Here is a 14,002-nt window from a genome sequence, read left to right on the forward strand (position 1 = left end):
TAAACATATTTTCAGGGGTATCCATTTTATGTTCAGATGCTGAAATAAAAGAAAACACGCAGGAGTCTTTCCCTGTATGGCATTTAAAACTCATTTGATTATAAAAGTTGAAAATGTTTTCATTTAATTTGCAAAACTCTTACTTCTTAAATATTTTTTCCAATGTACAAAAAGAATGGAATTACTTTCCAGTGAGCTATGCATAACTTTTCATTATTCAGAGTAGTTTGCTTCAACTTTCAGGGGTGATTCCAAGAGAGAATGCTAATAAAAATGGTCTTGCACTGGTGATTAGAACTAGAGCGTGCGTCCATAGGCTTCCAAAGGGTCTGTTTGGGTTGGTGTAACTTTACCAAGGACCCCATTAAAATCCAGTCACTCTGATTTATAGTTATACTCAATCGATGGAAGGGATTGCAGGGATCATCCAGTTTTATGAGAGGTAGGAGCCCTACTTCCTGTACATAATAGAGTTCAGATGCAGCCTCAAACAACAAGGAAGATGAGTCTGCATACAGAACTGCCACTCTCTGAGAGTATATAAAGAGACAGGACGAATGAGTGTCAGAATCACAGAGCTGCTCACGTCTTCTTTTAGACCTCCAACGCTCTCAAACGCTCACCATGTCTAGCCGTAACAACTGCTCTGGAAACTGCAGCTCAGGATCGCTCAGAAACTCCTGCCATCTCCCAGCTGTACCTTCTTCCTTTGCCCTGTGTTCTTCAAACATGGGCTGTGGAGAGGTCTTCTGCATACCCAGCAACTGTCAGGATCATACCTGGTTCATGAACAACTGCCCGGAGACCTTTGGAGAACGCTCCGGAGGCCAGCCAGCCAGCCATGAAGCCAACAACTATGAAAACACCTGTTGCTCTTCTGGATGCTATGTTCCCAGACCCTGTCAAGGCTCTGGCTATTTTCCAGCTTCATCTGTCATCTCTGGTGTCTGCCACCCAGCATCCTGTAGGCCTGTGAACATTGTGTCTAGCAGCTACCGGCCAGTGAGTCCCTTCATCAACAACTGCCAGCCTGTGGGCTGTGGGTCTGGCAGCTACCGCCCACTCCCTTGTGTATCCAACAGCTGCCGACCTGTGGGCATTGTCCCTTATGGATGCAGGCCTTCAGGTTGTACCGGGTATGGCCCACAAACCATTCACATTGTGTCGCATAGCTTCAGACCTCTGCAGCCTGTCTCTGGTGGTTGCCAACCAGTGACCCCCGTCTTCGGCACCTGTCGTCCATCCTGCTCTGCACAATGAGGGCAGCAGCCTCCTGTTTCTAGGGAATAACAGTAGTGAAGAGCCAGGATTGAAATTGCAACCCTTTGGACTTCTCCTTCCTTCTGAGTATTAATTGCTTTTTCTTGTTTGCACTGTGTCTGCGTTAAACTTCCTTTCACATTGTGACTTGCTTCGATCTTTCCTTGATGTAAAAATCTCTGGCCACATTATAGTTAATATTTCTCAAGTGGGAGGACTATGTACCTGCTATGATTCATATTATAATAAATGAGACTAATTCTGAATTAAGAATCCAATGTGTTGATTTATCTTTCATTATTTCATGCTAACACAAAAATGAGCACCCTCAAGTGCTTGCCAGGTGATGCTGTACGGTTTGCTCTTACCTGACACCTGGGCAGTGGTTTAGCATTCAAGAAGTATAATGAGTTCTGACAGATAAGGGATGAAATAATTGCCTGTATGTAAGTTATCATCTAAAGTTTTTCTCCACCAAAGTCTCACTACAGAAACAAACTACCCTCAAGAGTAGAATGCATGCCAAACAGTAGATACCTAACAGGAAACTAACGCAAAGTCCATTTTAAGGATCCCTTGTCTCATAATATGGTCATTGCACTTTTTCCTTTTTAAATTCTATCATTTTTAGTTTTTTATTTTTATTCATTTATTTTAATTTTTGTTTTTTCTTTTTCACCCTATGGACATTTTGCATATATATATGCCTTCTTGCTTTGTATTTTTCTGGGTTTCCTTGGGTGTCTGTCTTTATATTTGTCTCTTGTGCTTTTTCTTCGGCTCTTTTCCTTCTGGTTATTTCGTCTTATTCCCATGTGTATGTTTTGTTTTATCTTACTATATTCTATTTTATTTACCCTTTAGTGGTTTATTTGTTTTCTAATGAGAGACAGAAATGGTTGGACCCAGATGGAAGCAGAAGTAGAGAGGAACCGGGAGGAGTAAAGAAAGGGGAAATGGTAATCAGGGTATATTATATGAAAAAATATACTTTCAATAAAAATTATGCATAAAGCTGACAGCTAAATTGTATTTATAGAATTCAAAGAGAATAGCCTGTGTGAATTGAGCAAGGTGTGTCCTGGGCATAGAGACCAAGGTCAAATGTGGGATCTTGAGGATGACGCAGAATGCAACGAGGATGGTGCAGCAGGAGGAAACTGAGAAAGGAGAAGAGTGCCAGAGACCTTGTCCAGTGTGTTCAGTGTGTCAGATCCTGTGCCAACAGCAGGGTCATTGATGGGAGATTCCCCTCTGTATGCTGTGAATACCATTGGTTAATAAAGGACTGCTTTGGAGCTATAGCAGAGCTATAGGGGAACAGAGCTAGGCGGACAGAAGAAAGAATCTCAGACACTGAAGATACTATAGAGGAAATTAACTCACTGATTAAAGAACGAAACAAATCCAACAAACTCTTAACACAAAACATCCAGGAAATCTGGGACACCGTGAAAAGACCAAACCTAAGAATAATAGGTGTAGGAGAAGGAGAAGAATTACAGCTCAAAGGCTCAGAAAATATATTCAACAAAATTATAGAAGAAAACTTTCCCAACCTAAATAAGGATACTCTTATGAAGGTACAAGAAGCATACAAAACACCAAATAGACTGGATCAAAAGAAAGCATCCCTGTGCCATATAATAATCAAAACCCAAAACATACTGAATAAAGAACAGATATTAAGAGCTGCAAAGGACAAACATCAAGTAACATATAAAGGGAAATCTATCAGAATTACACCTGACTTCTCAATGGAAACCATGAAAGACAGAAGGTCTTGGATAGATGTGCTGCAGACACTAAGAGAACATGGATGCAAGCCCAGACTACTATACCCAGCAAAGCTTGCATTCACCATTGATGGAGAAAACAAGATATTCCAGGACAAAAACAGATTTAAACAATATGTTGCCACAAACCCAGCCTTACAGAAAATACTAGAAGGAAAATCACAAACCAAGGAAGCCAACAACACCCATAAGAACGCCAGCATCTGACAACCCTCCACCAGCACAACTCAAAGAAGAGAAACACACAAACTCTACCACGAAAAAAATAACCAGAGCTAACAACAACTGGTCACTAATATCACTTAATACCAATGGACTCAATTCACCTATAAAAAGGCACAGGTGAAGAGAATGGATACGAAATCAGGACATTTTATACTCATAACAGGAACAATTCATCAGGATGAAGTCTCAATCCTGAATATCTATGCCCCGAATATAAAAGCGCCCATGTATGTAAAAGAAACATTACTAAAACTCAAGGCAGCCATCAAACCGCACACACTAATAGTAGGAGACTTCAACACTCCTCTCTCACCAATGGACAGGTCAATCAAACAGAAACCTAACAGAGAAATTAGAGAATTAATGGAGGTAATGAAGCAAATAGACTTAACAGACATCTATAGATTATTCCACCCGAAGAGGAAAGAATATACCTTCTTCTCCGCAGCTCATGGAACCTTCTCGAAAATTGACCACATACTCGGTAACAAAGCTAACTTACACAGTTACAAAAAAATATTAGTAACCACCTGTGTCTTATCAGATCACCATGGATTAAAGTTAGAATTCAACAACAATGCTACCCCTAGAAAGCCTAAAAACTCATGGAAACTGAACAGACAACTTCTGAACCATACCTGGATTAAGGAAGAAATAAAGAAAGAAATTAAAGTCTTCCTTGAATTCAATGAAAATAAAGAAACAACATACTCGAACTTATGGGACACTATGAAAGCAGTGTTAAGAGGAAAGTTCATCGCACTAAGTGTCCACTTAAAGAAAACAGAGAAAGCACATATTGAAGACTTAACAGCCCACCTGAAAGCTCTAGAAAAAAAAGAAGCAGACTCACCTAGGAGGTGTAGAAGATTGGAAATAATCAAACTGAGGGCTGAAATCAACAAAATAGAAACACAGAAAACAATCCAAAGAATCAATGAAACAAAAAACTGGTTCCTGGAGAAAATCAACAAGATTGATAAACCCCTATCCAAACTAATCAAACGGCAGAGAGAGAATACGCAAATTAATAAGATCAGAAATGAAAAGGGGGACATAACCACAGACACAGAGGAAATTCAGAGAATCATCAGATCATATTACAAAAGCCTGTATAACACAAAACTGGAAAATGTAAAAGAAATGGACACTTTTTTAGATAAATACCATATACCAAAGTTACACCAGGACCAGGTGAACAATCTAAACAGACCTGTTGGTCGCGAAGAATTAGAAGCTGTTATCAAAAACCTCCCTACCAAAAAAAGCCCAGGACCAGATGGTTTCAATGCGGAATTCTACCAGAACTTCCAAGAAGAGCTAATACCCATACTCCTTAATGTATTCCACAATATAGAAACAGAAGGGTCATTACCTAATTCCTTTTATGAAGCTACAGTTACTCCGATACCAAAACCACACAAAGACTCAACCAGGAAAGAGAATTACAGGCCAATCTCACTCATGAACATCGACGCAAAAATCCTCAACAAAATACTGGCAAACCGAATCCAAGAACACATTAGGAAAATTATCCATTATGATCAAATAGGCTTCATTCCTGAGATGCAGGGCTGGTTCAACATACGAAAATCTATCAATGTAATCCAGCATATAAATCAACTGAAAGAAAAAAACCATATGATCATCTCATTAGATGCTGAAAAAGCATTCGACAAAATTCAACATCCATTTATGTTAAAAGTCTTGGAGAAATTAGGGATACGAGGGTCATACCTAAATATAATAAAAGCTATATACAGCAAGCCGACAGCTAACATCAAATTAAATGGAGAGAAACTCAAAGCCATCCCGCTTAACTCAGGAGCACGACAAGGATGTCCACTCTCGCCATACCCCTTCAATATAGTACTTGAAGTTCTAGCAATAGCAAAAAGACAACATAATGGGATCAAGGGGACTCGAATTGGAAAGGAAGAAGTTAAACTTTCATTATTCGCAGATGATATGATAGTGTACTTAAGCGACCCCCAAAACTTCACCAAAGAACTTTTACAGCTGATAAACAGCTTTAGTAATGTGGCAGGATACAAGATCAACTCCAAAAAAATCAGTCGCCCTCTTATACACAAAGGATAGGGAAGCAGAGAGGGAAATCAGAGAAGCTTCACCATTCACGATAGCCACAAACAGCATTAAATATCTTGGGGTAAATCTAACCAAGGAAGTGAAAGATCTATTTGACAAGAACTTTAAGGCATTGAAGAAAGAAATTGAAGAGGATACCAAAAAATGGATGGATCTACCTTGCTCTTGGATTGGGAGGATCAACATAGTAAAAATGGCAATTCTAACAAAGGCAATTTATAGATTCAATGCAATCCCCATCAAGATCCCATCAAAATTCTTCACAGATCTGAAGAGGACAATAATCAACTTTATATGGAAAAACAAAAAACCCAGGATAGCCAAAACAATCCTATACAATAAAGGATCTTCTGGAGGCATTACCATCCCTGACTTCAAACTCTATTGCATAGCTACAGTAATGAAAACAGTGTGGTACTGGCATAAAAACAGAGAAGTCGACCAATGGAATCGTATAGAAGACCCGGATTTTAACCCACAAACGTATGAACACCTCATTTTTGATAAAGGAGCTAAAAGTATACAATGGAAGAAAGAAAGCGTCTTCAACAAATGGTGCTGGCACAACTGGATATCAACCTGTAGAAGAATGAAAATAGACCCACATTTTTCACCGTGCAAAAAACTCAAGTCCAAATGGATTAAAGACCTCAATATCAGCCCGAACACACTGAAAAAGATAGAAGAGAAAGTGGGAAATACCCTACAACAGATGGGCACAGGAGATTGCTTCCTATGTATAACCCCAGAAGCACAGACATTAAGAGCAACATTGAATAAATGGGACCTACTAAAACTGAGAAGCTTCTACAAAGCAAAGGACACTGTCACTAAGACACAAAGGCAACCTACTGACTGGGAGAAGATCTTCACCAACCCCTCAACAGACAAAGGTCTGATCTCCAAAATATATAGAGAACTCAAGAAACTAGACTTTAAAATGCTAATTAACCCAATTAAAAAATGGGGCACTGATCTGAACAGAGAATTCTCAACAGAAGAAGTTCAAATGGCCAAAAGACACTTAAGGTCATGCTCAACTTCCTTAGCAATCAGGGAAATGCAAATCAAAACAACTTTGAGATATCATCTTACACCTGTGAGAATGGCTAAAGTAAAAAACACCAATGATAACCTTTGCTGGAGAGGTTGTGGAGGAAGGGGTACCCTCATCCATTGCTGGTGGGAATGCAATCTTGTGCAACCACTTTGGAAATAGGTGTTTCGGTTTCTCAGGAAATTCGGGATCAACCTACCCCTGGACCCAGCAATACCACTCTTGGGAATATACCCAAGAGATGCCCTACCATATGACAAAAGCATTTGTTCAACTATGTTGATAGCAGTATTATTTGTAATAGCCAGAACCTGGAAACAACCTAGATGCCCTTCAATGGAAGAATGGATGAAGAAAGTATGGAATATCTACACATTAGAGTACTACTCAGCGGTAAAAAAAACAATGACTTCTCGAATTTGGCATGCAAATGGATGGAAATAGAAAACACTATCCTGAGTGAGGTATCCCAGACCCAAAAAGATGAACATGGGATGTACTCACTCATAATTTTTCTAGCCATAAATAAGGGTCACGGAGTCTACAATAGGTGAATCTAAAGAAGCTAAGTAAGAAGGGGAACCCAAGCAAAAACATATATTTATCCTCTTGGCCAAGGGAAGTAGACAAAATTGCCGGGGAGAAAATTGGGATCTTGGGGTGGGGTGGGTTGGGGGTAAGGGGAGATGGGGAGAGAAAAGTTAGAAGGGAAGGAGGTCGGGCCTTGGGAAAGCAGGAGGATTGGGATAAAGGAAGGTTGGACTGGGGAGCACGGAACCACAATTCTTAGTTAAGGGAACCACTTTAGGGTTGGCAAGAGACCTGACCCTAGAGGGGCTCCCAGGTGCCCAAGCTGAGGTCCCCAGTTAGTTCCTTGGGCAGTTGAGAATAGGGAACCTGAAATGACCGTATCCTTGAGCAATACTGACGAATATCTTGCATATCATCATAAAACCTTCATCTGGTGATGGATGGAGATAGAGACAGAAACCCACACTGGAGCACTGGACTGAGCTCTCAAAGTCCCAATGAGGAGCAGAAGGAGGGAGAACATGAGCAAAGAAGTCGGGACCACGACGGATGCACCCACCCACTGAGACAGTGGAGCTGATCTATTGAGAGCTCACCAAGACCAGCTGGACTGTGACCGAAAAAGCATGGGATAAAACTGGACTCTCTGAACATGGCGAACTATGAGGGCCGATGAGACGCAAAGGACAATGGCATGGGGGTTTGATCCTATGTAATGTGATGGCTTTTTGAGAGCCTAGCCAGTTTGGATGTTCACCTTCCTAGATATGGACGGAGGTGGGAGGTCCTAGGTCTTACCACAAGGCAGAAAACCCTGACTGCTCTTTGGACTGGAGAGGGAGGGGGAAAGGAGTGGGGGAGGGGGAGAAGGGTGGGAGGAGGGGGCGTAGGGGTGGAGGAGGGGGAGGGAAATGGGAGGCTGGGAGGAGGTGGAAACTTGTTTTTTTTTCTCCTTTTCTCAATAAAAAAAGAAAAAAAAAACTAATGGCTGAAATGCCTAGCCTCACAGAATGCTCCAGTAAGGGATGGAACCATAATCCTAAATTATCTTTAGGTCCCCATAAGAATATCAGCACCCCAATCAGCAAGAAGTAACTTAGAAAACTACAGCCACATTCCCAAAAAATGGATTATGGATGTTTGTTTTTGTTTATTGTGCTGGTGACAAGTTGTTATGAGTAATGATCAGGAATAAAAGCTAAACAAAAGAAATTAGATTCAAGGATCTTAATTAAAAGGTATATTATTGAATCTACTTTTTAAAAAGTGATTATTTTTAAAAAATGTTTTGCATTGGTTTTACTTTTGTATATTGCATACAAATTTTGTATATTGATACAAATTTGAGATTAATTTTGTTAAAACATATGGTACATATATTTCTAATGTTGTTCAAAGTATTGTACTTCTACAGGTCATTTAAAAATGTAATACAAATTTCCTTGAAAATTATTATTATCAACTGTTTAGGATAATAAAAATATAGGTTAGTAGTTAATCACCTAGTACATTCAAACTTGCAGTCACATTAGGTATGTTTTCAAGGTCAAATAAAGGTATAATTTATACAGGTAGGTCATCTTCAAATACTTCCGAGATCTACAGAATATGACATTTAAGAAATTTTTAATGACCTGGGTTTTTCTTTTTTATGACAGTGAGACATGTCTTCTCCTGGACAGCATCAATCTACTTCAGAGAAGATAATGTGTATCAGAGAATCTACATAGGGAGTTTATTTTCTTTGTGGCAAAAGTAAGCCACTGGGCAAGAAAATGTCCCTGACTCGACTGCTGACAGAATGCTGTCCTAATTAGACAAGCAGGACATAAAATATTCTGCTTTACAGAAAACTCTGTCAAATATGCTAGGCCTGTTGGCTGAAGATGGAAGCCCCAACACTACAGAGGGACTTTGGGCGACTGTCCAGGCAACCAACTATTTCTGACATTACTCACATATTTTGGAAGTCACTTACTTGCATTTTCTGCTTACATGGGTAATATTATTTCCTTCTTGGGTCTCTGAGGGAGTTGAAGATTAGATAGTTATAGTTTACCAGACGGAGAAAGCATGTTATGATAGAAAGAAAATTAGGTAAAAGACTTTGGGCTCACCAAGATTGGATAAATATAAAATATTTTCTCTGAATTCATCAAATGCAAATGGCCTAGACACTGTTGATGTAGTTATTACCTGTATATATTGTGTATAGTCATTGTACTTATTGTCTCAAGTTTTCTTATATTAGTTATAGCCTTCTTTTTTAAGAAAAAAAGGGGAAATGTAGTAGCATTTCAAATGTATTTTAATAAATAAGGACTGCCTGAATATCTGAGAGCAAAACAGTCCCATTGGTCAGCCTTACAGACCAGATTATTCTAACACACACTTTTAATCTCAGCAGCCACCCTAGTTGCTATAGAAATTGGATGGTGCATGTGTTTAATTCCAGTGGTGCATGCTTTTAATCCCAGCCTTAGAGAGGAATATAAGACTAGGGGTGGTGTTGGGAGAGGCAACTTGTTTGTTCCTGGTTGCTCATCCCCAAAAACCCCACACAGAAACTGTATTAATTAAATCACTGTTTGGCCTATTAGCTCTAGCTTCTTATTGGCTACACTTACAACTTAATTTAACCCATTTCTACTAATTCTGTGTATTACCACGAAACTGTGGCTTACCGGCAAGGTTCCATATTGTGTTTGTCTCTGGTGGGGCTACATGGCTTCTCCTTGACTCCGCCTACTCTCCGTATATATCTTTCCAGTGGGGCTATATTCTGTTATTCCATCAGCTGAAAGCAGCTTCTTTATTCATTAATCAATAAAAGCTATACATATACAGAAGGACTTTTCACACCAGAGTAGGGGGAGACAACTCTTAGACACAGTCTCATTCTGAGATTCTGGGACATAGGATCACTATTTCAGACTGAGTTCGAGGTAAGAGCCATTGGCTGGCTGTTTTGCTTTCTGAATCTTCAGGGTTAACCTCATTTCTGATCTGAATTTTTATTAATTGTGCTTCAGAAATTAGTGCATTTTTCTTAACGAATAAGGATATGCCATTAATTGATAATAACTATTGTTGACATGTGAACCAGGAATAATTCTCTGTTTCTATTGGGAAAATAAAATGTTCAAAGTTTGGCTAGTACACCGAAACAAAGGCATGCTGTTTTCTCTTTTTAATCTATTTGTGTTGAAAGATATGCCTGGCAATAAAACTAAAAATTGGCTTAAGAGCTCACAGTTGCTTATCCTCTGAGGCATCTAACTATTTCCTTTATGAACATAAATAATTAGAAGACATTCCTCTGTATTAGTGAAAGTGTCTCTGTTATATATGCATACTGTCATATTTTTGTGTTGTGGAACACTAACCTTTTTCTATGAGGTGACTCCTCTTTTTGTGACATTCAAGTTTCAAGAATATCAAGAGTGTTAAGTTTAATGAGCATATGGCACACATAAAATGCACCATGCTCTGAAAATACAACAAAAGAGAGACCACAGAATGTACTACCAAAGAACTTTTAAATTTCAAATCACAGTATCACAAACAAGAGTGGACTGAGAGCCAACCCATCTCTAATGACAGTGTCAAATACAGCATTATTCATATCGGTCTGATAAAGGTTCCTCACTTAAGCACAGAGAAATAGTGCTGCAAATGGACATTAGATACGTGGTTATTTCAACTTAAGCTCAACATTTCAGTATCAGAATACAAATCTATTCATATAGTATTTAATATAACCTTTATACCAATGACCTGCACAGCAAATTTCTTAAACTCTCATGTTAAATTAATGTACTTATAGAGTAAATTGTTAACACTCTATGATTATTTAATGCTTCCCTGAAGAACATAGTAGACTGTCAAGCCTTCTAAATGATTATTATACACATCAACAAATGTTCTGTTAGCTACAGTAGGTGCTGACTTAATTATGGCAATGCTGACAACTTCTATCATGGCATATATGGGAAATTACATGGCAGTATGAAACATGGCCCATTAATCAGGAAACACTCACTCAATAAACATAGGAAACAGCTATTCATTAAGACCTAGAAATAAAGACAGCACTTATGGGAACTCAGAGGTTCTACCCACTAATTTATGTGATGTACCTCTTTGACCATAATCAGTGGGCCACAGCCATTAACTTACAGAGTTTGAAGATCATCAAGAGTTGACCTTTGAAATCCGTCTTTCATTATCTTATTTTTTTCTCATCCAAAGTTTAAAGATACTAGCATTTCCTGAAAGAATTAAAAAAATGCATTGAGTTCTCTGTCTTTCTGTCTTATCAATTTTTTAAAAAAATTAATAATAGGTTTTCAATATGGGTAACTTTCCAAGAAGGAGAGCTGACCAGATTTGTTAATATCTTCAGATGGTAGCTATGGAAAGCACTGAAATCATTTTATTTCCATGACCTGAAGAAATTAAATTTTCTTAGAAAAGAGCACTTGTAACACATTCAGCAGTGCAATTAGTTTGTCTCTAGATACTTAAGATCAATGATTTTAAAGACAGATTGAGAGAACACCCTCCAAAACAAACATTGTGCTGCCTCTACCCTGAAGTAGTGCTAGTGACATCACATATTCTATCCTCGATCGCAGTTTAAGTACTAATGTAAGTGGTCTACTGTCAGACTTAAATACACGAATACGTGATGGGAAGAAAGAGCACACGAGAAAATGTTACAAACACCACAAAATGCAACTCCTACTCCAGGGTATAATTGTACTAATAAGCCCTCATTCTTCCTTGCAGTAGAAAAAAATGCTTTACATCTTTTGATGAAATTCTTATTGGCAAAAATTACCAGGTATTTTCAGTTCAGTTTGAAGTACATCTCTGGGGTAGTGATTGCCTTCGAGACACACCTGCAACACAGACCTGTAAGTTGGTTACAGAACCATGGCAACTGTTGGCTCAACAAACTGCTGTATGTTAAAGCTCACCTGCTGTCTTGTTTCTTATAGAGAAACCCCGCTTTCCCCTATGCCACCCTCACTATTAGAATTATTAGAATGAAACAGGACTTTGAGGCCCCAGAAGCAAGAAAATTCCTTAGAGCATCGTGGGGAAGAATTTCAGTGTAAAGTTAACAACCAGCTGCCCATCCTTGCTCAATTCCTTTTGAAAAGAATGCAAGTAGACCAAGGTTTGCCAAACAATAACCACAAAGATTTGTAAATTGAAGAAGAAGAAAAGACTGAGAGGTTTGAACCAAAAAAGTAACAGTTACACAAACACACATACAACAACAACAACTCAGAGGGAGAGTCTGGAAGTACATAGGCATAGCACGTGATGTTTTTGTTTAACATTAAACCTACAAACACATTCATTCTGTGTCATTTATTCAGAAAACAGTTTAGAATGTCCATTAAACAGTGAACACAATTGTACAGGGAAAAAAAAAAACATTTACACAGACATCTGTTCTCTGGATCCTTTCTATTTCTAAAAAATTAGTTTGCAAGTTCCAGCATGCCATTGCTTTGTATACAGCAGCAACTGATGCCTGACAACTCTTCTTGAAATGGGAGAAGAAATTTGATTTGAAGAATGGGTGTTTTCTGTAAAAATAAGATAATTTTAGAGTTACATAAGAAATGCCAAAAAAAATCAATTTCCATTTGTAATGCCTTTCAGAATGCAATATTTGATATAAATACATCTATACTTATATATATATATACATATATATGTCTGTATATGTGTGTATGCATGTATATGTACATATATGTGTATATGTATATTGTATGAATACACGCATGTGTGTGTATATATATTAATGTAATCAAAGATTTTAGAATATAAAATGCAAAATTTTATATCCAGTGAGTTCTGGACTGTGCTAAGTTGGCTTGTTGGGCTCAGTTAAAGCTGTGTGAGTCTGAACCACTAAGTGATAAGCACACATATGTGCTTCATTGTTTTTCACAAAATTTCAATGTAGTTTTCAAAACAACATATGGCTTGCAATGAAAACTCCTTTGAAACTATTTTTTTGTGAAAATTTTCATTTTCTTTTGGAGTTCTTGGATAGATAGGAGATGTTTAAGAAATGGTTTAAAAATTTACAGTTAAAACACAAACACTAGGGCAAGAGATCTAACCCAGGGGTCAAAAACCTTTACCCGACACATGTGGAGCCGATGGGATGGATACTCCTTAGCGCTGAGAACCACCAGGGTAGCCATAACGGTATGAGTATGAGAGCTGATGCACTAAACAATCACAGAATATGGATCGATGTGTTCGTGTGCCAGGTAAACAGCTTTCCCACTTGAATGTGGACACAAATGCACCAAAGGGTATCAGCAGAAGTCAGAAATCAACTTTGGAGAGTCAGTTCTCCCATTTGTAATGGGATCTGGGGATCAAACTCAAGTTACCAGACTGTGAAGCAAACAGTTACAACCACTGAGCCATTGATCAGGCCCTGCAGCATTTCTTTTCACCTTTTACTGGAGGCGCACGATAGTTTGCATCATCTGCTAGACAAGGCTTAGAGCCTTAGAAAAGGAGACTCAGGGCAAGCCTGTGTGGAACTATCTAGATTCAAGTTGTCTCTGGGCGTATCCATGGGGTAGTTTCTTGATTGGGTAAATTGAGATAAGAAGAATAGGGTATGTGAACAACACCACTTCCATGGCCAAGTCCTGTGAAGACTGAAAGGATTAAGGTGACCCAGCGGGCGGCTTCCATGTCTCTCTTCTTCACAACTGGATGCAATACAGAAAGCTGCCTAACAACCCTGTCAGCATCCTCTACTATGAGAGGATATAGCCTGGCACTGGCAAGCAAAATAAATCTCGCTTAAACTGCTTTCTACAGAGTACTTTATCACAGCGTCTAATGAGAAACTAGTACAAACAGGTTCTCTCTAAGACACCCAGGCTGACTGTAGACTCTGCAGACCAGGTAGGCTTTGGACTTATCCTGTCCTGTCTCTGCCTCCTGTTCAGCCCTGCCATCACAGGCTCAGCTAAGG

The 14,002-nt window shown here is 38.8% G+C and overlaps 1 protein-coding gene across 1 annotated transcript; it reads left to right on the forward strand.

Moving 5' to 3' along the window:
• The first annotated feature begins 624 nt into the window (after positions 1-624).
• Positions 625-1,290, forward strand: LOC121465304 (keratin-associated protein 26-1). The gene is given in 1 exon segment (XM_041678530.1): positions 625-1,290. A coding segment is annotated over 1 exon segment (666 nt).
• Positions 1,291-14,002: the final 12,712 nt, after the last annotated feature.

The sequence above is a fragment of the Microtus oregoni genome, unplaced genomic scaffold (genome assembly GCF_018167655.1).
Source record: "Microtus oregoni isolate MIOR12 unplaced genomic scaffold, Mior012 000030F_ref0000283, whole genome shotgun sequence".
Classification (NCBI taxonomy): domain Eukaryota; kingdom Metazoa; phylum Chordata; class Mammalia; order Rodentia; family Cricetidae; genus Microtus; species Microtus oregoni.